General features: G+C 40.9%; 1 protein-coding gene across 1 annotated transcript in view; it reads right to left on the bottom strand.

The window, feature by feature from the left end:
• tm9sf3 (transmembrane 9 superfamily member 3) overlaps positions 1 to 27,131 on the bottom strand; it is a 155,816-nt gene that overhangs the window by 93,364 nt on the left and 35,321 nt on the right. Inside the window, exons 2-6 of the mRNA XM_043678647.2 lie at positions 19,379 to 19,574; positions 12,933 to 13,055; positions 8,784 to 8,944; positions 2,401 to 2,478; positions 531 to 662 (exon numbers count right to left, since the gene is read on the bottom strand). Of these exons, the coding sequence (XP_043534582.1) occupies positions 531 to 662; positions 2,401 to 2,478; positions 8,784 to 8,944; positions 12,933 to 13,055; positions 19,379 to 19,574 (690 nt within the window). The remainder of the gene's footprint in view (positions 1 to 530; positions 663 to 2,400; positions 2,479 to 8,783; positions 8,945 to 12,932; positions 13,056 to 19,378; positions 19,575 to 27,131) is intronic.

Raw genomic sequence — 27,131 nt, 5'->3', positions numbered from 1 at the left:
AAACAACAAACAAGTGCTTTGGCAAAATAAAATATGCACTATTTTTCAAGTACAAAATGAAAGTTTGTGGATTTATGATAAATTGTTGTTCAAATAACATCTTCTGCTCTCAGTATGAACAGCGAGGGCACACAAATATTTTCAGTCCAACTGGGAAGATTTGGATTATTCATTTCAAAAAGAGCTTGCAGAAAGGAGTAACTCCCAGTCCATTTGAAAAGTTACTAAATCATCATCATGAGGCATAACATTTGATTTTCCAAGATGTAAAGACTCCCAGTGACCAGCAAAATGCAGATCGCTTATGAGGACAAACCTCATAACATGAAACCACACAGGCAGAAACCATGCAGATACTTTTTAAAATTTGGTTATCATGTGCTATCTAAAGGAATAGTTATCAGAACAATACAAGGCAGAACAGCTTCACAATTCTTTCAAGCCTCAAGCTATTCCCATTTCCTAAGAGATCAGATCAATCATCAGTGTGAAAGATAATCGTCAAAATGACCATCATTGAAAGTCCTTACCATGTCATCCATTTCTTCTTCCTTACTATACCTAGCGTAATCCTTTCGTAACGTGCGCATTAAAATCATGGAGACCAATCCAACCAGGAAAATGACCATCATGAAAGAATTGAAGATAGAAAACCAGTGAATCTGTCAGCACAAGAAAGGTGACATCTTAAGAACTTGTAATGTTAATTTCACTTTTCAAAACTGATAGAATCTAAATGCTTTAGTGATTCAAGTCTTTTACTCCCAGCTTCAATGTACTCTTCAACTAACAGAGGAACTCCATAGAAGAGTTAATTTGCAAAGGTGAATTTTACAACTCAAAACACTGTTCAATAAGGTAAACATTTATAGAATCACTCGTTGCAGTGGCTTGGAGCTACCAGGCTAAATAATTGACCAAAGATTCCAAATTAAACTTTTAGCCTGTGTGAAGTTCAACTCAGCAAAGTAAAATCATCTGTGGCACCTATAAAATGTGCTCCTGGACATAGATTATTCTGGGGTAGGCACAGCAGTATCAACTATCATTATTAAAAACTATGGCAATACCCAAACACTGGACACACAAGAGATGAGGACAACCAACCTTCAGTCAATCTGGCTGGAAATCAACAGCTTCAGGAGAGGAAAATGGAAACATTAACAAAGACATTAGAAGACTAACAAAAATTGTTACACAGTATTTTGCTGATTTACAATTAATACCAGAAATTTGAGCTAACCTAGCTATTAAATAAGTTTACTTTATCTAAATAAATATGAACCAATGACATGATTCATAGTGCGCTGTGGCAACTGGACAAATGTTTACCAAGTATCAGAGGAAATAAAAGATACTTAATATGTAATAAAGTTTATGCTGGACAATAAATGTTAACTGAGAACTAATGTACCAATTTTATTTTGTAATGCAATTTTTTCCAGTCTCTCACTGTTTATAGCTTCCTGGGTATTAGATGGGGAAAAAAAGAAGGCCCACAATATGCTTATAGTGCTTCTAACATATGTCAACACTCAAAATACGTTTTATTTTTTATTAAGTATCTGTTTAGTGATTCAATCTTTCGCTGCCAAACATATCTCTTCAATTAACTGCAAGAAACCCCACAGAAGAGTAAAAGTACATTCAAAGTTGTGAACAGCATTATATTATTGCCTGCATTATAATGTCCCAGCAGAATGAATTCTGTCAACCAAGCTATTATCCACTGATCCCACACTGCATAATTGTGTCAGCTGTGGTTCACAGTTAGCAGCACTCTCACCTCAGTCACACTGTTGCTGAGTCTTGTGTCTTAGATTTGTTCAAAAAAAGAAATCGAAACGGGCATTCCACTGCCGTACAGGCAGGATGCACCCGTTCAAGATGCTGTCTCAAAAATGAGTGACTAAGCTGAGGCACTGTCTACTTCCTCGGATGAACCTAAAAGATCCCTTGCACTACTTTGTAAAAGGGTAGATGAGTGTCCAGCCCAATTTTTATCCCTCAAGTGCCACAAGTTGACAATTGCTAACTTTTACATTGCTGTTGGTGGAAACTTGCTGTGTAAAAATACAAAAATTGTTGTATTTCCAACACTATGAAAAAAAAATCATTGCCTGCCAAGTAATTTGCGATGCTCTGGGGACGTGAAGAGTGCTATGCCACAGTAAAAGTCCTTCAACCACAGCCTCGAGCTCATTGCAAACAATGCTGTGAAAGACGAATGATCATTAAGACTTATACTAAGGCCATGTGCAGAAAATCGACGACAACTCTTAACAGTCTAGTCATTCAATTGGTTAAAAGCATGATACAGCACAACATATGTCATATCATCAGATTCAAATTATAATCCATAGAAAGTTAGAATATAGTAATTTTAAAAATGCAACATACTCTGTGCTGGAAGAAGGATGGGTCAAGATATTTATCAAAGCGATCCTCAAACTTCACATCTGATTTCTTCCATTTCATCTAAAAAGCAGAAAAGATAAATTAAGGAAAACAGAAAAGAGCAATTGACTTGCAAACAATACACTGTGGCACACAAGGTTCAATTGGCAGAAATATTATGAGAAAGGAGAAAAGCTTTGTTTGAGCATGACTGTATAATTTGATTTATCTGGTCATGAGGTTTTACAATATGGATTAACTAAAATTGCATGTACATATAAATCTTAAATGGAATAGTTTTATAACATTTTAAATGCTGCTGCATTGTCAAAAGATAACTTCATGACATTTTTCCCCTCGAATGACATGCTCGCTTGGTTAATTGGCAGATTTAGATTGAATGCAGCTAGGAATTTTAGCCAAAAATCGATTAGAACATTTAGGGTTATTGGGGCAAAGTATACAACCTTCTTAATCTTTACAGCTGTCCATGCAACTCTTGAAATCCAAATCTTTCAATCAGAGCAACACAATCATCTAATAATGGGTAAACCAGCAACTCGAGTTTGTGGGGAGTTCCAGTGAGCAACACATCACCGTCACCACCAAACACAGCCTTGTTACTTAGCCATAATTGTTTCAAGATTTCAAAATGGGAGGATCCTGGGGTGCATGTCCACAGATCCCTGAAGGTGGCAGAGTAGGTTAACATGGTAATTAAAGTGGCATATGGACACGAGCCTTTATCTACTGAGATGTAGATCATAAAAACACAGGTTATTTTGGAGCTATACAGGTCTTTGGTTGGGTAATGTGCACAGTTCTGGTTACCACATAAGAACAATCTGATTGCACTTGAATGGGTACAGAGGAGAATCACCATGACATTGCCTGGGACAAAGCATCTTAGTTATGAAGAAAGACTGGATAAGCTTGGCTTGTCTTCTCCAGAGCAGAGAAGGTTGAGGGGCAACCTGATAGAGGTGCATATGATTATGAGTGGCATGGACAGGGTGGATATAAAGTAGTAGCCCCCCTACTTGGGTTGATGGGTCAATAACAAGGGGGCAAACGTTTAAAGTGAAAGGCAGATGGTTTAAAGGAGATTTGAGGAATTTGTTTTTCACCCAGAAGCGGTGGTGGTTTGGAATGCTCTGCCTGGAAGGGCCGATGAGATAGGTAACCTCACAACCTTTAAAAAAGCACCTGAACTGTCACAACATTCAAAGCTACAGACCTCATGCTGGAAAGTTGGACAATATAGATTTAGTGTACTTTTGGCAGTAGACTCGAGGGGCAAAGGACCTTTTCTATACTGCATGATTCGGTGATTCTGAACTGCAATCCTCTTGAGTAAAGGTAATTTATTCAGTGGCCAAACACATTAAGTTCACATAAATTAGTGCCATTGAAGTATAAAATGTCAGTGAAAACGCATGAGGAAATCATTCTCTAAAATTCCTGTAATAGTTTGCTTCATGACACCCACTCTAGTTCCACTCAGTGGAACTAACATAAAAAGTTAACTATTTCCTGTCCAATCAGTAGGACAGACCAAGCAGAGTGGCAGCAGGGTGGTATACATTCAGTCTCTGAGAGTCTCAACATTGATTCCAGACTCCATCAATTCTCATGGCATCAGGTCAAACATGGGCAATGAAATACCTGCTGATTATCATGCTTCCACTTGCCCCCTCAGCTGATGAATGGATAGAACAACAAACGAAGAATGCACGAGCAGGCAACACTATTGCAGATACACACTGGATGGTGCATTTCAATGTCTATCAGCAATAGTGGCTTAACGGCAGCACTAATGATCAAGCTGGTCTAATACTAAAGGACACAGCCGCTAGACTGGGTTTACGGGAGGTGCTGAGAGAAAAATATACTTTCCCTCATCCTCTACAATCTGCATTCTCCCAATCGCATCTGTACCAGTAAGGGTGACTGCCACACAGTCCTTATGGGGACAAAGTCACATGAAGGATACTTTCATACGTATTTTGTGGTACTATCACTATGCTGAATGGATTAGACTTCAAAACAGTTCTAGCAACTTAATACTGGACATCCACTAGGCAATGTGGGCCATCGGGGCAGCACGGTGGCTAGCAGTGCTAACTCACAGCGCCAGGGACCCAGGTTCGATTCCAACCTCGGGGTAGTGTCTGCATGGGTTTTCTCCGGGTGCTCCGGTTTCCTCCCACAGTCCAAAGCTGTGCAGGTCAGGAGAATTGACCAAACTAAATTGCCCATAGTGTTAGGTACATAAGTAAGAGGGAAATGGGTCTGGGTGGGTTACTCTTCAGAGGGTCAGTGTGGAGTTGTTGGACTAAAGGGCCTGTTTCCATACTATACGGAATCTAATCTAATCTAAATCAGTAGCAGCATTGTACTCTAAAACAATCTGCAATCTCATGGCACAGCATAACACTCACACTAACATTACCATCACCATCAAGTCACAGGATCAACTATGCTTCATTGAAGAGTGCAGGAGCAGCAACCTTGGCATTAACCTGGTGAAGCTGTAGAACAAGATCCAATCAATCATTTTCAACTGCTCATCAATGACCTTCCTATCAAAACAATGCCAGAAGTAACAAAGAGGAATCATGAGGTCAGAGCGGTAGATGTGACCTATATGGACTTCAGTAAGGTGTTTAACAAGGTTCCCCAAGGTAGACTGATTAGCAAGGTTAGATCTCATGGAATCCAGGGAGAGCTAGCCATTTGGATAAAGAACTGGCTCAAAGGTAAGAAGACAGAAGGTGGTGTGGAGGGTTGCCTTTCAGGCTAGAGGCCTGTGACTAGTGGAGTGCCACAAGTATCTGTGCTGGGTCCACTACTTTTCGTCATTTATATAAATGATTTGGATATGAACATAGGAGATATAGTTAGTAAGTTTGCAGATAATGGGGCAGCACGGTGGCTCAGTGGTTAGCACTGCTGCCTCACAGCACCAGGGTCCCAGGTTCGATTCCAGCCTCGGGCGATTGTCTGTGTGGAGTTTGCACATTCTCCCCGTGTCTGCATGGGTTTCCTCTGGGTGCTCCGGTTTCCTCCCACAGTCCAAAGATGTGCAGGTGAATTGGCCATGCTAAATTACCCATAGTGTTAGGTGCATTAGCCAGAGGGAAATGGATCTGGGTGGGTTACTCTTCAGAGGGTCGGTGTGGACTGGTTAGGCTGAAGGGCCTGTTTCCACACTGTAGGGACTCTAGTCTAATCTAATCACACCAAAATTGGAGGTATAGTGGACAGTGAAGGCTAGCTCAGAGTACAACGGGATCTTGATCAGATGGGCCAATGGGCTGAGGACTGGCAAATGGAGTTTAATTTAGATAAATGTTGGGTGCTGCATTTTGGAAAAGGAAGTCTCAGCAGGACTTATATACTTAATGGTAAGGTCCTAGGGGGTGTTGTTGCTGAACGGAGACACCTTGGACTGCAGGTTCATAGCTCCTTGAATGTAGAGGTGCAGGTTGGTAGGATAGTGAAGGCAGCATTGGTCTGCATTCCTTTATTGGTCAGAGTATTGAGTATAGGAGTTGGGAGGTCATGTTGTGGCTTTACAGGAAAATTCTGGTCTCCTTCCTATCGGAAGGATGTTGTGAAACTTGAAAGGGTTCAGAAAAGATTTACAAGGATGTTGCCAGGGTAGGAGGATGGGGAGAGGCTGAATAAGCTGGGGAGCTATGGGGAGAGGCTGAATAGGCTGGGGCTGTTTTCCCTGGAGCGTTGGAAGCTGAGTGGTTACCTTATAGAGGTTTATAAAATCATGAGTGGCATAGATAGGATAAATAGACAAAGTCTTTTCCCTGGAGTGGGGGAAAAACTAGAGGGCATAGGTTTAGGGTGAGAGGGGAAAGATATAAAAAGGACTTCAGGGGCAACCTTTTCACACAGAGGGTGGTACGTGTATGCAAAGAGCTGCCAGAGGAAGTGGTGGAGGCTGGTACAATTACAATATTTATAAGGCACCTGGATAGATATATAAATAGGAAGGGTTTAGAGGGATATGGGCCAAGTGCTGGCAAATGGGACAAGATTAGGTTGGGATATCTGGTCAACATGGACGAGTCGGGCCAAATGGTCTGTTTCCATGCTGTACATCTCTATGACTCTATGACCAGGTAGGATGATTACTGAAACCAATGCAAATGTTCAGCACAATTGCTAATTGCACAGATGCTGAAATATGTCCAATTCAGCAAGACCTAGACAATGTGCACATTTGGGCTGAGAAGTGACAAGATGCATCAGGCCACACATATGCAAAGCAATGACCATCTCCATTAAGAGACAATCTAACCATCGTGCCTTGACATTCAACAGCAATACCACTGAATTCCCAACTGTCAACATCCTGGGGGTTACCACAGACTAGAAACTCAACTGGACTAGCCTTATAAAAACCATAGCAACAGGAGCATGTCAGAAGCTCTGAATTCTGCAGCAACTCCTCACCTTAATTCCCAAAGCTAGTCCACCACCTAAAAGCGCATGCCAAGAATGTGATAGGATACTCCCCAGTTTTCTCGAAGACAGCAACTCCAAGAAACACTTCAGATTGACAACACCAGGGACAAAGCAGCTGCCACTTGATTGGCGTAATACCCTCAAACATTAACACCCTCAACTACAACGCTCAGTAGCAGTGAATGACATTCGTAAGATGCACTACAGAAAGTCAACAAGTTACCTTGGACAGCACCATCCAAACCTAAGGCCACTACCATCTAGAAGAACAAAGGCAAGCTCTCCCACCTTTGCACTCACTATTTAGGCATGGAAATACACTGTTGTTGGATCAAAATCCTGGAACTCCTTCCCGAATGGTGTACCTGCACAAAATTGACTGCAGCAATTCAAGGTAGTAGCACATCACCGTCTCCTCAGGGGCAACTAGGGATGGGCAATAAATACTGGCCCAATAATGTGTGTTAAAATTCATCTTGAAGAAGGAAACAGTGGTAGAGGCATGCAGAGATCTGGGGAGTAAATACAAGACTTTGGGACCAGAAGATGACTCCAGTTCCCTGGTGATTACCTCACTGTCACTGTTTTGGCAAGAACAATTTATCAGCAAGCACAGAAGAGAACCAGCCTGTGATGGAGGAGAACCTCCCCACACATTCCGCCTACTCTTCCTTTAAGAAGGTGACTTATCTTCCCATGTGCACACATTGTAGCTTACTCTGGGCATTTTGGTACTTTTTGGGAGCCAATTTGCCTACTGACTACATGTATTTTGTGCTCTAAAAGAGTTGTGAACATCAGTTTGCAGGGACAAATTTATTAAGATCAATGTGGACAGTTTAAAACTGTGAATGATGATCTTACAAATTATAGAGTGGCACGGTGGCTCAGCGGTTAGCACTGCTGCCTCACAGTGCCAGGGTCCCAGGTTCGATTCCCACCTCAGGCAACTGTCTGTGTGGAGGTTGCACATTCTCCCCATGTCTGCATTTCCTCCCACAATCCAAACCTGTGCAGGTTAGATTGGCCATGCTAAATTGTTCATAGTGTGCATTAGTCAGGGTGCATTAGCAGGCGCATTAGTCAGGGATAAATACAGGGTGGGGAGGGCGAGTTGGTCTTCGGAGGGTCAGTGTGGATTTGTTGGGCCGAAGGGCCTGTTTCTATGCTGTAGGGAACCTAATCAAATGAAAACGAGGTGACATACATGTAAAGTAATAACATTAGCACTTACATTTGGGGAAGAGGAAAGCAGCATGTTGTCATCAAGGAAATTAATAATAAACCAGTGAAAGAGAACTAGCAAAATTAATGCAAGCATATCAACAGTAGAACATAAAATACCAGTTCTAAACACTGACAAATTCTCAGAACCAGATGGCTTTCATCTGAGAGTTTATAAGAACACTACAACTACCCAATGCCTTTAAGATGATTTTTAAAAAAGTCCTTAGAATGTGAATTTCTCAGATTTGACTATGATTGAAGCAATAACAATAAAGGTTAAGGGAGATTAAGATGTTAATGGAATAAGAGAGTTATTAAAATGATTAAAAGCAGTGATAAAATGGGATAGTAGTAGATAACTCATACACAAGACAATGCTGGCATATTCTTTGAATGATTTAGCCGCCTGTTTTTATTTCAGAGTACCGTGATTAACTTCTGTAAAAATCATAAATTACAAAATAAAGCATTGTGTGTGTTTTATTTCACTCTGAAAAAACAAAAAAGAGAAATTGCATTCTGGAAATCCACAGTCAAAAAAACATAACATGAATGATCAGAGTTAACCAATGATTTCCACCTGAAGTGTTAACATGCTTTCCGAGTTCATTGTATTCTCAGCATTTTCTAGCTGAAATTGTGAAAATAATTTTCTTACAATAAACAATACTTACAGAATATGACATTGCGATTTTTGTGTTTGGTACCAGCTTGACCTTTCCCTCACTGGTCAAGTTCACATCCACGATTCGATTGCCATTGTAGCCAATCTCAAGTTTTTTGTAAGTCCAGAGGAAATGATCCTCTCCATTTTCATCGGCTTCCCCTACGATCCCTGCATGCAACAAAAAAAATAGTATTATATAAGTTAGAAAACAAGCACTTTCTTCTTTGGAGAATTTGAAATTTCTTGAACGCCTAATAGTGCTTTCTAAAGTGTAAATAATTCATAATATCAAATGAGTAAGGGGACCTCCAATAACAACAGTAAATCTTCAGACCAGTAAATACAAAGTCCAGCAGCGTATGTTGCAGTAACTGATCTGAGTGCAAACAGCAGTTGGATAACCAGAAATGGCATCATTACAATGGGCAATGGTTAGAAAAAGCAAACAAAATTCAGCCAAAGTTCCACCCCTACTTGCTAGCCAGCAGTAAAAGTGGATGATAAGTGAACATCAGGCTGCACTTAACTATGAATTAAAAGCTCGGCAATACTCATTGTCTAAAAATGCACATGGGTGAACCTAACTGCAGCAACACTTTAATAGATTGCAGAAGAATGGTGCATTTGTGTACACTTATCCCATGATTCTTCTGCACTCCAATGTTAACATTTCTAATTAATGTTATGTTCACAACAAAAAATGTCTTAATCAAGGAAAGATAAAGCTGACATCAGTAACATAAATCAATTAATTACATTCTTTATTTTGTGCAAAATGGCGTTCACAAAATTATTGTCCTTCAATCACTGAAATGTTGAGAAAGATGAGACGCTATGGTCCGAATATTTGAGATTTCTGATAATTAATAATGTGTCAGGAGGCAGCATGTGAAATTACCACACAACCGCAAAGGCACAGTCAACAGACTACCTTTCCCAATGAGAGTGAATCATTCTCTCAGTTGACTGTCATTCATCATATCCTGGGTCAACTCGCACAATCTACTTAATTAATTGAAATACCATACATACACGCTCCATGAATGTTACACAATTCCTTGAAGAGGTAACATGAACACGATAAATGGGGTGAAAGCAGAGGATGAAGTATACCTGGACTTTAGAAAAATCTTTGACAAATATGGAGATTATTGGATAAAGTTACAAAATAGAGAATTTATAAAGAGGGGAGCCAACAATTAAGAACTGGTGTGAAGTGTCAGGGATAAAGTTTCAGAATAGTTGGAAATGCTGTCCATCAATGTTCAAATCTATAGTCACTGTGTTCATTGAGTAATTTACTGGATATAGGCTGAGTGGATAGAGTCAAAATTGGTTGACAAGGTAAGTTATCGTTAGGTATTACGAGAAAAAGGTGACATTGTCAAACCTTTTCACCGTCTTCACTAAGACACGCTCCCAAGAATATCAGAGACAGAGTCATAGAGATGTACAGCACTGAAACAGAATCTTCAGCCCAACTCGTCCATGTCGACCAAATATCCCAACCCAATCTAGTCCCACCTGCCAGCACCTGGCCCATATCCCTCCAAACCCTTCCTATTCATATACCCATCCAAATGCCTCTTAAATGTTGCATTTCTACTAGCCTCCACCACTTCCCCTGGCAGCTCATTCCATACACGTACCAGCGGCTGTGTGGAAAAAGCTGCCCCTTAGGTCTCTTTTATATCTTTCTCCTCTCACCCTAAACCTATGCCCTCTAGTTCTGGACTCCCCCACTCCAGGGCAAGGATCTTGTCTATTTACCATATCCATGCGCCCCCCCGCCCCCCATGATTTTATAAACCTCTAAGGTCACCCCTCAGCCTCCGATGCTCCAAGGAAAATAGCCCTAGCCTATTCAACTATAGCTCAAATCCTCCAACCCTTTCAACATCCTTGTAAATCTTTTCGGAACCCTTTCAAGTTCCACAACATCTTTCCAGTAGGAAGGAGACCAGAATTGCATGCAATATTCCAACAGAGGCCTAACCAATGTCTTGTACAGTCACATGACCTCCCAACTCCGTACTCAATACTCTGACCAATAAAGGAAAGCATACCAAATGCCTTCTTCACTATCCACTTCTCAAATGGAACAACAATTTACAATCAGAGGAAGGGTATTGATTGGTTGACAAGTGGACTCTGATTGGCAGAGATGTTACTATGGAAAATGCATCAATGCATCATAGAGTCATACAGCATGGAAACAGACCTTTCAGTCCAACTTGTCCGCACCAAAAGGACAGCTCAATTGGACCTCGTCCCATTTGCCAGCATTTGGATTCACATTCCTCGAAATTCTTCCTATTCAAACACCCATCCAGATGCCTTTTAAATGTTACATCATTAATTACATCACAGCTTACCCACAAACCTTTGCTCGAAATCAAATCTGATGAGTCAAGATTTGCCATGTGGAACGCACCAAAGAATAGTTTTCCTTTTTCTTAGGCACAATGCATGAACATGTTCTTTCTGCTTGCGAATATATATAAAGTTGCTTTGAGCAAACATCAGTGAGCCACACTGTAGTGTCATTAGTAGTACTTTTATTCATTCATGGGACAAGTCGCCCTTGAGAAGGTGGTGGTGAGCGGTTTTCTTGGACTGCTGCAGCCCATGTGCTCTGAGTAGAATCATAGGTAGACAATGCCATGGGGGAAGGAGCTCCAGGATTTTGACCCAGCCAGTGAAGGAACAGCGATATACTTCTAAACCAGGCTGGTGAGTTGCCTAGAGGGAAACTTGCAAGTGGAGATGTCCCTATGTATCTGCTGCCATTGTCCTTCTAGATGGAAGTGGGTTTGGAAGATGCTAAGGTAAGTTGCTGAATTTCTGCAGCACATTTTGTAGATGATACGCACTGCTGATCCTGATTGTCAGTGATGGAGGGATTGAATACTTATAGATATAGTACAAGTTGCTTTGTCCTAGATGGTGTTAAGCTTCTTGAGTGTTTTTGGAGCCGCACTCACCCAGCAAGTGGGGAGCATTCCATCACACTTCTGATTTGTACCTTATTGATAGCCCATAGGCTTTGGTGAGTCAGGAGATGAGTTCATTGTTGCAATATTCCTTGGAGACTCAGGTGGTAAGTTATTCGCCACATATTCCTAGCCTCTGACCTGCTCTTGTAGCCCTATGTTTATATGGCAAATCCAATTGCATCTCTGGTCAGTGGTTACCCAAGGAGCTGTGTTTATATTGCATCTTACTGAACACGGTCATTGCCCAGTATTCATGTGACATGAACATTACTTACCACTTTTCAGCTCAAACCTGGTTATTGTTGAGGTTGAGTTGCATTTGAACATGGAATGTTTCAACATTGGAGGAGTGACAATTGTTACTGAACATTGTGGATGTTTGTTGAGGATTGCACAATCAGAATTGTTTCTTAAGTGCTATCCATTTTAGTATCATGTAATATTAGACATTATATTCAGAGCTTTGCAAACAGGGAACGGTAGAGTATGGTTAATACGCTGCTTGCTATAATTTTTTTTAATAAAAATCAAAGGAATCTCCAATGGATTATCACTAGAATAGGGGGATGAACTCAAGTGTGAGGAATGAAAAACAATACCATTAGTTACAATGTAATCCATTTTGATTAAAACTGTCATCCTGTGGAAAAACAGGTTATGAGGCCCAGTTTAATTGAATATTAAATACATTATAAAATTTATATTAAAAAATTGAGTTCTAGGTTTAAATCATTCAGGGTATGAAAAATGAGACTCAAATCTATAGATGACCTCACCTCAGTTAGAGATCATATTCCATATTATAGAGAAAGATTTGAGAGAATACAATGTGGATCCACAAGAGCTCCCCAGTATGAGAAAATATAGGCTTGAAAGATGGGTTATTTATTTCACATGAATAATGTAGAAAATAGAGTTAATGCTATGGAAGTGTTAAAAATTCTACAAGGATGGGACAAAATTTAACACAGTCTCTTTCCAGTAATTGATGGGTTAAGAACAACAAACCAGAAATACAAGATTAAATGAATATAGAAGGTGGGATTGAAGTCGAAGGTAAGTCATGAACAATGGGGGAGGAAAACTGAAAAATAAATCAATCAATCTTTAGCTTGCCTTGTGAACATCATTTATTAAACTCAACTCCAATAAGCACTTACCCCAAATTGGTAAATCATCAATGTACATCTGGTACCAATAGTGGTTCTTGATGGCATAAACAAAAGCATCCCGTTTTGGCTTGTCCAGATCAATTTCACAGTAAGTACTCTGCATAACATCCTCTAGATAGAAAACAATGCAATATTAAATACTACCACAATTACACCAGGATATAAATATTAAATTGGATGATTTTATGTACTTGTCGCACTTTATTTGTTTTTATCTCTGCTATCTTTATAATAGCAGTGCTTCATTTTCGTAAGTTTAAACATTCTGGATATAACAGGTTTCTCCATGGTTCCAAATACAAGTTTTATTGATCACGAAATAGAATCAAACTTATCATAATCCTAAAAGCCTGACCTCTCATTCTGAGACCATGATCTCTTTCCTCAGAACTTGGAAGGTCACATAAATGAACATTAACTGTTTCTCCCTCAATAGATGCTGCATGATCTGATTTGTTCCAGCATTTATTTCTTTTATTTCAGATTGCCAGCACTGCAATATTTTGATGCTAAAGATCAAGAACTGGTTGCAATTGATCAGTTTTTTTCACTTCTGGCACCTGAATTTCACATCCATCTTAGATGAAAACCTTCATTTATAAAACTCTATGCTCCAAAATAAACATCGACAGCAGAACAAAAATACAAATGCTTTCAGTGATGACACCAATGTTGTTCAACAACTAGGGTTGCTTGGACTTGGGCAGGAATATTGAATACGAAGAAAGATTGCCATAAGATTTTCAAGATGATGGAATTTAAGGGTAGTCTTCAAAGTTAGGATAGGATAAAAGCCAGAAGATCTTAGAAAGGAATTGCAGTGTAAGGGCAACAGCCTTTTAGCACTCATTCAGGATTGATTGTAGGGGTAGTTGCACACTGGATTAGATTTGCAGCAATCACAAAAAAAACAGAGAAGAAGAATGTTTTGGGACGGAGTAGGGTGCTTTAGTGTTTGTATGGACATGGTTTTAAGCCCTGAGCAACACTGATCAGGAAAATCAAGGTTACATACTACTGGATTCAGTCTCAGCAACTAGCAGCCAAAGGAAATGGAATCCTAGCAATTTGTTAATGCTCGCTTGGAATGTTTCTAAACTTTTTACCGTCTTATGTTAAACTGACTGATCTGTAATTATGACGTTTATCCTTCTCCCCTTTTAGAGCAATGGTTGAATATGCAACCCTCCAGCCTTCTGCCACCATTCCAGTATGTGAGAATCGGCAGATTTTTTGCTAGAATCTTCCAAGTTCATTCCTTCAGCAACCGATGATTCAGCTCACGAAAACTATCAACGTCTACACTCCCAAATACTGCCTGAAGACCACCATTGCCTTTCCTCTTTTGAAAGCCACTTATCTACTCTCCAGTTAAAGTGCTGATCTGATTAATCTTAAATCCGATTCAAACAGCAATGTGCATATATCAATGGCCTCTCTGCACTGATCAAGGATAGTGACAGTAGGGACTTCAGCAGTATGTCAAGGGGCAGTTTGGCAGCACCAAGATGAAGATTCTTCTACAAATTTGATCAGAGTTTAATGCATAATGCCAGTAGGTTTGTAAATATACTGCATGAAAGTAATGCTAAACTGGCAGTTTGCTTTGAAAAATCATGAATTTAGAACTGCATCTATTCAATTTAGCTTGGTATGAAAAAATTGCCAATACCCCTTAAAATTTGCCATTAATTTGAATTTGGGGATCTCTGCCTTCCTCTTCCAGTTTCACAGTTTGGTATTCCAAATGTACTTTCACCATAATCTATTGCTAGACACTCCATTTTACATTTGAAAACTTTTTCAGTCCTCCTTCACAGATCAGCTAGTATGGGGAGGTCCCACGAATGTACCTCATTATCATTCATCTATCACCTCAGAACCATTATAATAATTACAGCAGTTCAAGATGACACAGCTCTACCATCTATCTAGGTAACTAGGAAGACGCAACAATTTTTCTTTATGCCTTCATAGTGTATGGGCATTTCAGGAAAAGTCAGGATTTGTTGCTCATCCTTAGTTGTCCTTGAACTGAATGATTTGACAGGGACATTTCAAAGTGCAGTTAAGAGACACCTAAATTGCTGTGCGTCTGGAATCACATGTCGGCCAGACTTGGTAACGAATTCCTTGGTCACCAGTATTAAGATTACCATTATAGAACATAAAGCAGTACAGCTCAATACAGGCCCTTCGGCCCTCGATGTTGTGCTGACCTTTTATCCTACTCTAAGATCAAACTAACCTAAATACCCTTCATTTCATGATCATCCACATGCCTATCTAAGAGTCGTAAACGTCCTAAATGTATCTGACTCTACACAGAGTGGGCGGTGCATGGAATGCACTGCCAGCAGCTCTGACATCTCCGCAAAAACTTCCTCCAGTCACCTTAAAATTATCCGCCCTCGTGATAGCCATTTCTGCACTGGGAAAAAGTCTGACTATCCACTTTATCTATGTCTCTCATCATCTTGTACAGCTCTATCTAATCACCTCTCATTCTTATTCACTCCAATGAGAAAAGCCCTAGCTCCCTCAACCTTTCTTCACAAGACATGCCCTCCAGTCCAAACAGCATCTTGGTAAATCTCCTCTGTACTCTCTCTAAAGCTCCCACATCTTTCCTGTAATGAGGTGACTAGAACTGAACACAATATTCCAAGTGTGGTCTAACCAGGACTCTATAGAATGGCAGCATAACCTTACGGCTCTTAAACTCAATCCTCCTGCTAATGAAAGCCAACACACCATATGCCTTCTTAACAACTCTGTCAACTTGGTTGGCAACTTTGAAGGATCTATGGATGTGAACCCAAATATCTCTCTGTTCCTCCACACTGCCCAAATCCTACTTTTAACCCTGTAACCTGCATTCAAATTCAATCTTCCAAAATGAAATCCATTTGCCACTTCTCAGCCCAGCTCTGCATCCTTTCAATATCCCCTTGCAATCTCCAACAACCCTCCACACTATCCACAATTCCAATCTTCGTGTCATTGTCAAACTTACTAACCCACCCTTCCACTTCCTCATCCAAGTCATTTATAAAAGTCACAAAGAGCAGAGGTCCCGAAGAGATCTCTGCAGAACAGCACTGGGCACTGAGCTCCAGACTGAATACTTTCCATCTAGTACCACCCTGTGTCTTTTATGGGCCAGCCAATTCTGTATCCAGACACCCAAATTTCCTTGTGGCCCATGCCTCCTTAATTTCTGAATAAGGACTGCAGATGCTGGAGATCAGAGCCGTTCCTGAAGAAGGGCTCATGCCCGAAACATCGATTCTCCTGCTCCTTGGATGCTGCGCTTTTCCAGCAACACATTTTCAGCTCTTAATTTCTGAATGAGCCTAACATGGGGAACCTTATCAAATACCTTGCTAAAATCCATGTATACCACATCCACTGGTCTACTTTCAATGTATTCTGTCACATCCTCAAAGAATTCAATGAGGCTTGTGTGGCATGACCTGCCCTCACAAAGCCATGTTGACTATCTCTAATCAAACAATGCTTTTCCTAATAATCATAAATCCTGTCTCTCAGAATCCTCTTCAATACTTTGCACACCACCGATGTAAGACTGACTGGTCTGTAATTCCTATTCCCTTTCCTGAACAAGGGAAGAACATTTGCCACCCTCCAATCATCTGATACTACTCCAGTAGACGGTGATGATGCCAAGATCATTGCCAAAGCCGCAGCAATCTCTTCCCTTGCTTCCTGTCGTAACCTAGGGTATATCCCGTCTGGCCCAGGGGACTTATCTATCCTCACCTTTTTCAAACTTTGCAGCACATCCTCAACATCAACCTGCTCAAGCATATCAGCCTTTTTCACGCTGTCCTCACAAATGATAAGGTCCCTCTCACTAGTGAATACTAAGTAAAGTATTCATTAAGGACCTCCCCACCTCCTCCGACTTCAGGCACAAGTTCCCTCCACTATCCCCGATTGGCCCTACCCTCACTCTGGCAATCCAGTTGTTCCTCACATAAGTTTAGAAGACCTTGGGGGTTTTCCTTAATCCTACCTGCCAAGGCTTTTTGTGCCCCCTTCTAGCACTCCTCAGTCCATTCTTTAGGTCCTTTCTTGCTACCCTCTAGAGCCCTGTCTGGTCCTTACATCCTCAACCTTAAGCAAGCTTCCTTCTTAATCTTGACTAGATGTTACACACCTCTTGTCATCCAAAGTTCCTTCACCCTACCATCCCTTTATATTCCAAATTAATTGATTGAAATTAAATTTTAGCAGCTGCCATGGTGGGATTTGAACTTCTGTCCCCATAGTAGTGGCCTGGTCTCTAGATTACTAGTTTAGTGACACTCCCACTGTTCCACAAATGGAAACAACAGCTTACCTGCCAAGAATTAAGAGTCTTCCATTCTATACTCATTAGCAACTCATTCACTCCACACACTCAATTTGCACACTTACCCCTTAAAATAACCTGTTTCTGAAAAAAAAAATGATGGTTTAGCTTTCAAGTAGCACTCCGGAGAATTAATCTCAAAATGTTTAGGATTAGACTCCATTTCGGTACTTAGAAATCCCGCATAGTCTTTTGAGTGAATGCTGAAGCCACACCTGCTCTCTCAGGTGGATAGAAGGATCTCATTGCATTATTTTCAGTGTGAACAGAGGGATATCTCCAGCATTCTGGTAAATATTTATTCCACAATCAATAGGATTAAAAACAAATTATTTAAATCCTTAACTTCCTGCTTCAGTTGGTCCCTGCATTACTATCATGACTACATTTCAAAAATACTGCAGCAGTGTAAAGTGTTTTGCATCATCTTGAAGGCAATTAAATACACCACATAAATCCTGTTTCTTTATGACATTTGGAATCAATGTTCAGGTGGTTATTTTGAACTGATAAAGCAACAGATGCAGGGTGGAAGAAACTATTACGATGTAAATTTGCAGGTCAAAGTGGAATCTTTTCAATAAGTGGATTACAAGTCAAGTACACTACCCTGGAACGCTAAGGAGGAATTACTGAATGAATGCAATCACGGCTGGAATCAATATCAAACACAAAGCAATAGCAAATACAAGGTCAAAGAATGTGAGCAAAAATTAGAGCTGTAAGAAAAAAAAGTCACAAAATATTCATGACGGATCTAAAATTGGCTGACGGGCAGTAAACAGGGCGATGGCAGAGGAACAATTCTCTGACAGGTAGTTAGTTTCCAGTGGCATTCCACAGGACTTTGGGCTAGGCCCCTTCCTGTTTGTGGTGCATATTCATGATTCAGATTTAAATGCGGGGACACAGTCAAGAAGTTTGCAAATAAATAAAAATTAATATTAAATATTAAAAAGGATAGCTATAGAAAGATATCAATGGATTGGTCAGCAGGGCTGAAGAGCAGCAAATGGAATTCAACTTAAGAAGTGTGAAATAATGGTCTTGGGACAACTAACAAGAGAAAGGCTTACACTACTGCTATAACCTTGGCAAGTACTGAGGATCAGGAGGGGACCTGAGGGTGCATATCCACAGATCCCTGACAATAGCAGGGCAAGTAGATAAGATGGTTAAGGCAGCTGGAATATTTGCCTTTATTAGCTAAGACACAGAATACAAGAGTAGGGATTTTATGCTGAAACTGAAAAACTCTGGTTGGGCCACAACCAGAGGAGTGAGAGCAAATCTGGTCACCACATTATAGAAGAAGGTGATTACACTGGAGGGAGTACAGAGGACATTTATCAGGATGATGTCTGAGCTGGAGGTTTTGAGATCCACGGAACTGTTAGATAATCTGAGGATGTTTCCCTTGGAGCAGCAAAGGCTGAGAGGGACCTGATAAAAGTGCATAAGATTGAGGAGCATGGACAGGTTGGATAGGAAGGCACTTTTTTCCATTAGTAGAGGGGTGAATAACTAGGGAAAGTAGATGTAAAGTTGAAGTAGAAGGTTAGGAGAGTGGAGGAAGATTTTTACACCAAGACAATTCTTCACAAACATTTGAGAATGCTGAATCCTCCACACCAGAAAAGCTACAGACATAGTGATGCAACTGAGAGGTTTAAAAGAGATGCTTACTATGCTAAGAGACGTGTAAAAGGTCAGTGAATTAATAATGTGAAAGACTTAGCTGATAATGGGTTCCTGGTCACAGGCCTGTACCCTGAAAACACAAATTGTCAACCATTCCTCCTCCTGATTGGTGTGACTGTACTCAGAATTCCATCAGTTATGAGGCCTTCTATTACTGGTATTTCCTCCACCCATTTGGCAAGGTGAGATACAGAACTACAACTTATTCATGAATCCTCCGCAGGTTTCAGCCTCACCCAGAACATTCCAGTATCATGATTAAGTACATAATCACACACTCTTCGTGTCATAAACAATATAGCTAGTATCTTACCAGCATACATGATGTTAAAGAGGAGCGAGTTCATAGTTTTACCTTTAAATTTAATATCAAGACCACTGAATTCCAGCTCTACTCCTTGTAGAGCTTCTCCTAATGTTTCATGGTAATGGTTAATAGTCTTTTTTTTCCCTGCACAAAAAGGTAGGGAAAAGTACTTGTATGTTTCTTGTCGATTATGGTAGGGTCCAACAGTGTTCATCCATAAGACTACTTCCTCTTTATCTGCATACTGAAAGAAATAAAATCAGAAGATTACACTTACCAACTGTTCAGCTGTACTGTAGACTAATTAAACAAATAGATTGTACAATTCAACAAATATTAAATTACTCAGTGGACATTTTGAGTAAACACTGCAGGAAATTTTGAAAAATAAAATTCCTCATAAAAGTGCCATCCAGTGGTGGAAGGTAAACTAACCACTTTCAAAGGAAGGTCCTTTAGGGATGGCATTTGCAAAATATGGCCCCCTTAGGGGTCCTGGCACATTTGAAAGGGGCCACAGACTGAAAACTGAGAGAAGGGGAGTCCCAAGGGCTGATGGGGGCCATAGTAACTGAACTGACAAAACACCTAAGCAACAACCTTCATTGGAGTCAATAGTTCCCTCCAATTTGTAATATCTTTCCAACACAGTTTGAATTCGGTGCACCTGGTAAGTTAATTGCTTATGCTCGTGCCACACCCTCACTTCAGAGTCAGTTGCGAATCAGACTGCACCGGGTCAACATGTTCAATCAAGTGTTCTCGCATCTATTATCGCCATACTTCATTATCCGAAGATCAGTGAGGCTTGATAGGCCTTTTTTGTAAAAATCAGAGTTCATTTGTTCATTATTTTCCTTGCAAGAAGTGCCTCATTAGTATTTTTACTATTTTCAGAAATAATTCTATCCACGAGTTCCTTGGCAAAAAAAAACGTCTGCAGCATTCAGTGGAATACTTATTGTATAGTTTCATCACATCCCCGCAAAACCCATCTTTGCCTGTGTGTTTGAACTGCATGAGCAAGTTCAAGAATCGCATTTGGCCTGATAGATGTTTAATTTCACACAGTCTTTTTTAAGTTTTGTCCAGTGTGTCAGAACATACAAATTTTCTTGGTGTTTAATAGTAAATGATTTTCTGTCTATCTGTGCACGTTGTATCCCTGTTTGAAAGAAGGGCCATGGAACCAGAGAAGAGCTCCTTGGGACAGCGGCCAAAGAAAAGGGTGAGAATCACTGGTATAGAGTATTAATTCAGAAGCAAAACTTTACGATCTCCCATTCGATTCAATTACTATCATCTCAGAATACAACTTTCCAATATTTACACAAATATATCAAACAGCTTCTAATGTCAAAATATACAGAAAATAGAACTGTAGAGCACAGGAACGGGTCCTTCAGCCCATGACGTGGCGTCGAATGTGACATCAAATTAAATCCCTTCGCCTGCCTTGGTCCACATCCCCCTGTTCCTTGCACATTCATGTACTTACCTAAAAGTCTCTTAAATATCTCTATTGTATCTGCCTTCGCCACTACCCCTGGCAGCACATTCCTCTGTGTAAAAAGATTTCCCCCTCACATCTCCTTTGATCATTTCCCCTCTCTCACCTTACATGCATGCCCACTAGTTTTGAACGTTTTAACTCTGGGAAAAGATTCTGAGCATATCTATGTATTTCACAATTTTACAGAATGCTATCGAGTCTCCCCTCAGCCCCGCCGCTCCAGAGAAAACAAACCTCGTTTTGTTGAGCTTCTCCTCTTTGCTCTCGTTGAGGCAGTATCGTGGTAAACCTTTTCTGCGCCCTCTCCAAAGCCTCCATATTCTTCTTGCAACACGGCAACAAGAACTGAATGCAATACTCTAGATGTGACCTAACCAAAGTCTTATAAAGCTGCAACATGGCTTCTGATTCTTATTCAATTTGCTGACGAATAAGGGCAAGCATGTCATACACCTTCTTTGTCACCCCATCTACTTCTGTGGCCACTTTCAGAAAGCTAAGACTTGAACCCCAAGATTGCTCTGAACAGCATTGATGTGCAGAGTCCTGCCATTGACTGTATACTTTTCCCTAACATTTGCTCTCCCTAGGTGCTGCATCTCACACTTACCTGGGTTAAACCGCCATTTCTCCGCCCATATCTGCAACTGGTCTACATTCCGTTGTATCCTTTGAACACCTTCTACACAAATCACAACTCCACCAAGCTGTGTATCCCTACAGTGTGGAAACAGGCCATGTGGTCCAACAAATCCACACCGACCTGTTGTCCCGTTTCACCCCTCTGTCTCTGAGCATTTTGCTTCAACTCAGGATAGTTTTACCTACTCCATCTTTATTCCAGGCCCTGTACAGAAAGAGAACGATTGCCCATGTGCACAAAATATGAGTTCTCTGTCTTCTCTCTCAAACAGCAGTTTCTTAAAGAATTATATCGTCATTTTACAGGGAAGAGCATCCAGATAAGGCAATATTCATACTGAATGTTTCCAATATGGTTAAATAGTTCAACGTAATTAATGCTTTTCCACCTTGTTAACCCATTACCTTTGCCTCCAGCACCCCACTGTCAACTACAAGTTCTTACCTGATGTGAGTCATGCTCAACTGAACCTCTTGTTTCATAAAACTCAGAACTTAACTCTTTCCCTACCTGCTCATACCCAATACACATTCGCACACCCAGACCCATCCCCCTAACTATAATTCTATATCACCCCTAACCTACACATCCCTGAACACTATGGGCAGTTTAGCATGGCCAATTCACCTAACCTGCACATCTTTGGACTGTGGGAGGAAACCGGAGTACCCAGTGGAAACTCAGACACAGGGAGAACGTGCAAAGTCCACACAGTACCGTCTGCAAACTTACTAACCCACTTATCTACATTTTCACCCAAGTCAGTTAGTTATATACGTCACAAACAGCAGAAGTCCAAGTACAGATCCCTGTGGAATGCCACTAGTGACGGACCTCCAGCCTGAAAAACAACCTTCCAGCACTACCCTCTGTCTTGCATGGGCAAGCCAATTCTGAATTCATGCAGCTAAGTCACCATGGATCCTATGCATCTTAATCTTCTGGATGAGCCTACCATGAGGGACTTTGTTGAAAGCCTGACCAAAATATCAACAAGTACATTACCAAGCCTTACCAATCCGCCTGCCCTGAAGTCAGTCATATTTTTATCCAACCACCAGTTGTCATTTCTTTGCTCTGAGCATCTCATTGTTCCATCAAAAACAATTATAGCACAGGAACAGGTCCTTCATTCTTGTCGGATATTTTCTAAGGATCTGCACCCTCTGCTCCCTGCCCATTTATGTATCTGTCTAGACTCACTCAGCGAGTCGTTAGTTCATGGAATGCCCTGCCAGTAACAGTGGTGGACTCTCCCTCTTTATGGGCATTTAAGAGGGCATTGGATAGGTATATGGAGGATAGTGGGTTAGTGTAGTTTAGGTGGGCTTGGATCGGCGCAACATCGAGGGCCCAAGGGCCTGTACTGCGCTGTATTCTTCTATGTTCTATGTTCTATACATCTTAAGTGACGATATCATGCTTCCCTCTACCACCTCTGTTGGCAACGCATTCCAGGCATCCACCACCTTTCCATGCATATCTCCCCTAAACTTTCCACCTCTCACCCTAAACTAGTGACCCCAAGCAATCGAGTCCCCAACTCTGGGGGAAAAGGTTTCTTGCTATCCATCTTGTCTATACGTCATAATTTGGTAGACCCCTATCAGGGGTCCCCCTCAACCTCAGTCTTTCTAATTAAAATAATATTAATCCTCCAGATCATTTACGTACATCAAAATCAACATTGGTCCCAACACAGATCCCTATGGAACACCACTGGTCACAGTTCTCCATTTTGAGAAACTCCCTTCCACTACTACTTACTGTCTCCTGCTGACCAGCTAATTCTCTATCCATCTAGCTAGTATACCTTGGACCCCATGTGACTTCACTTTCTCCATCAGCCTACCATGGGGACGTTATCAAACGTCTTACTGAAGTCCATGTGTATAACATCTACAGGCCTTCCCTCAAGCACTGCCATTTCTCAGGAAAGATCCTAATTTCAATTGATCGCCCAAGTACAATCTGGAAATTTTAACTGAACTAGACCAGTCATATAAACAACATATGAATGTTCATATACATGATCAACTAGCCACAAAAAGACATGACCCACTCTCACTAGCATAGAATATAGACATAGAACATAGAACAATACAGCACAGAACAGGCCCTTCAGCCCACGATGTTGTGCCGACTACTGATCCTCATGTAATCTCCACATCCAGATGAGGAAGGACACTACTTCAACTGGGACCAGACATCCATCTTAGGACAAGCCAAACAGACACGTACAAGAATTCCTAGAAGGATGGTATTCCAACCAAACTATCAACAAACACATTGACTTGGATCCCATTTATCATCCCCTGAGGAAACAGGAAATGACATCACCATAGGAAATGATGCCACCACAGGAAATGACATCACCAACCTAAGGAAACCTAAACACAAATAAGAAAGCAGGCCATGCCACCAGTGCTTCATCCAGAGGCTCCCTGGTGTTACCTAGTATGGTGACAAAACATCTGAAAATGAACCTTCCAGCTCAGTGAGCAAACTTACATCCAGAACCTCAACCTGAGCTACATAACTTCTCAAAATTTGCAAATATAAATGACAACACCCTTAAATATTTGGGGGTGCTAACACAATAGAGATTATCTCCTACTGGAAATAGTCATTGCCTGGCATTTGTGCACGATGAATGTCACCAAAGCCTGAATATTGTCCTGATCTTGTTGCATTTGAAAATGCACTGCTTAGTATCTGAGTCGTAAATGGTGCTGAATATTAAGCGATGATCAGCGAATATCCCTACTTTTGACCTTATGATGAAGGAAAGGTCATTGATGAAGCCGGTGAAGATGGTTGGGCCTAGGATACTACCTGGAGAAGCTCCTGCAGAGATGTCTTATAGCTGAGGTGACTGCCTCTACAAACTACAACCATCTTCCTATGTGCCAGGTATGGCTCCACCCAGTCAATAGTTTGTCCAGTGATTCCCATTGATTCCAGTTTTACTAGGGCTCCTTGATGCCACGTTTGGTTGAATGTGGCCATGGTGTAAAGGGCTGTCATTCTCACCTCACTTTTCGTATTCAACTCTTTTGTCCATGTTTGAACCAAGGCTGTAATGAGGTCAGGAGCTGAGTAGCCCTGGCAGAACACAAACTGGGCATTACTGAGCAGATTATTGCTGAGCAGGTGTTGCTTGATAGCACTGCTGGTAACTCCTTCCATCACTTTACTGAAGATCAAGAGTAGACTGATGGAGTGGTAACTGGCTGGGTTGGATTTTTCCTGCTTTTTGCGTGCAAGACACACTGGTGTTTGTGCTAAACTATAGATTTATTTTAAAAAACTTTGGAAATCTCTGAAAGTCTTTTGTTGCCTCATTCATTATATATTAAAATAAACCATCCAATCAATGAAAAGTTCTGATTGGTGATGGTCACTCTTCCCTAAAGGATTCAACACAACAAAATTATTAATTAACCCCTTCTCATTGAGCAACACCAAATCTGAGATAGTTTGTTCCCCAGGTGGTTCCTCAGCTTACAGATCTTAAACAAAACAAATCTTGTACTCATTTCAGGAATACATCTGTCACAGTCTCATTGCTAATGCGATTAGCCCAGAGTCACACGATGCATGTTTCAATTACTCTGCAACAAGTAACTCACCTCCTGACTCCCCAGTGCCTGTCCAGCAAACCAGAACGGTGATAAAATACTCATCATCATTGGTGGTCCCTTGCAGATGAGGATGACTCTCTCTCACTCTCGGGGTGAGTCTGTAGGTGGCTGCACAGACCGATACAGCATTTGCAGGGTAGAAGGTGGTCACGGGAAGACATGGATGGGGCACTGGTGTGGCTGTGAGCTCTTTTTTTGTTTTTGTCTGGCTTCTGCTTTCTCCCCCACCAACCCACAGCAAGTCACAAAGCGTTCACTGCCTTCCCAGGTGTTCCTCCTCCATTTTGGACAGTCTTGGGTCAACAATTCCCAGACGTCTGTGCTACATTTTGTCAGTGAGGCCTTAATTCACTGATGTGCTTCCTCTGTCTACCTAGGACTTGCTGTTTTGAAGCTAGTGCACAGCACCTGCTTGGGGAGTCTCATGTCGGTCATGCCGACAATGCGCCCAGCCTATTCTTCAAAATTTACTGCTTCGACCACTGATGCACAAGGGCAGTCATGTATATCATCTACAAGGTGGACTGCAACAACTCACCAAGGCTCCTTTGACTGTACATTCCAAACTGTCATTCTATATCATCTAAAAGGGCAATGGCAGTGGATGCACAGGAACACCATCGCCTGCAAGTTCACATTCAAGTCACACACCATTCTGCGTGAACTATATTGCCATTTGTTCACTGTCAAAATCTTGGATTTGCCATGCTAATGGCACCATGAGTGTTCCAACACTGCTATGGACTGCGGCAATTCAAAGCAGGAGCCCATCTTCTCAAGGAGCAATTGGAAATGGATAAAAAATTCTGCGTATCACATGACCCCTCATGATCTGTAAACAAATAAAATAAAACTATCCTAAAATGTGTTCCCATCATATCCACACTATTTTTAACCCCCAGCTCTCAATTTTATTAGGATTAAATCAGCTGCCACTATCACTCCCTTCCCTCACCCTAGCCCATCAGGCAAAATGTCCCTCCAAAGGTTCCTCCCAGCTAAACCTAGAACTTGCATCTTTCTGTAGTTTTTTCCCATCTCCCCTCATATCCTTTTAGATTTCAAAGTCTCATTCTGTTCTCTTGACCCTATTCTCAAATGACTAACCATCCAACATCATCTTCTCGTTCCCACGGTATTTCACATAATTAATGGTTCTCTCCCTTCTTATGCTGTTCCTTTAATTCAGCCTGGCAACATCCTTGTAAATCTGTTCTGAACCCTTTCAAGTTTCACAACATCCTTCCAATACGAGATGAACAGAAACTTACTCCAATAAAGCAATTTTCTTCAGCTCTGCTGCAAAAGAAGTTGTCTAGCTCATCAAGTCCATCAAATCTATGTATTTACATACATTAACATAATTTATTACGTTTGAATTTTGAATTAGTGGCACATGGATTTTTCTGCATCTGAAAGGTTTAATAGTTGACTCGTAAGTATTTCTACAGCCATTATAATTTCTTTTACAATGACCCAATAGAGAGGTAGATTTCAGAACAAATGGGTTTTTATCTACAGTAGGATAACTTATGACAGCCAACGGAAAGAACGGATCAGAATTTCTTTTGGAAATTATTGGAGTAATTCTTTTACAGATCAGGAAAAACACCCACAACTTGAAATTAACGGCTTTTTACAGTTTCAGCTGGAGGCAGCTCCACGTAAGTTCTTGAATGAAAATGGATGTGTATAACAGTGATCATGAAAAGGGAAAAGATAGTGAAAAAAAGACTACCTTCGAGCATGAAGTTTAATAATACTGCAGTCAAGGACTATGACTGAATAAAACTCTGAAGAGGTTATCTGAAACAAAGAACGTTTAAAGGCAGGCATAGGAGAGCTCCAGAGATAGGCAATTAAACTTTCCAAAGTGGGAGTTGTAGACACAGTGAAATTAAACATATTGAGGCATTCGACAAAGGTACAATGGTGCTTTTCGGTACTGTTCAGAAATACTTTTGTTATGTATACATGTAGTTTGGGTTGAATCTGTTTTAT

This window comes from Chiloscyllium plagiosum, unplaced genomic scaffold (assembly GCF_037043375.1).
Source record: "Chiloscyllium plagiosum isolate Xiang-an unplaced genomic scaffold, Cpla_swu_hap1 HiC_scaffold_43, whole genome shotgun sequence".
In the NCBI taxonomy this organism is placed as follows: domain Eukaryota; kingdom Metazoa; phylum Chordata; class Chondrichthyes; order Orectolobiformes; family Hemiscylliidae; genus Chiloscyllium; species Chiloscyllium plagiosum.
This window is presented reverse-complemented; position numbering and strand designations above follow the sequence as displayed.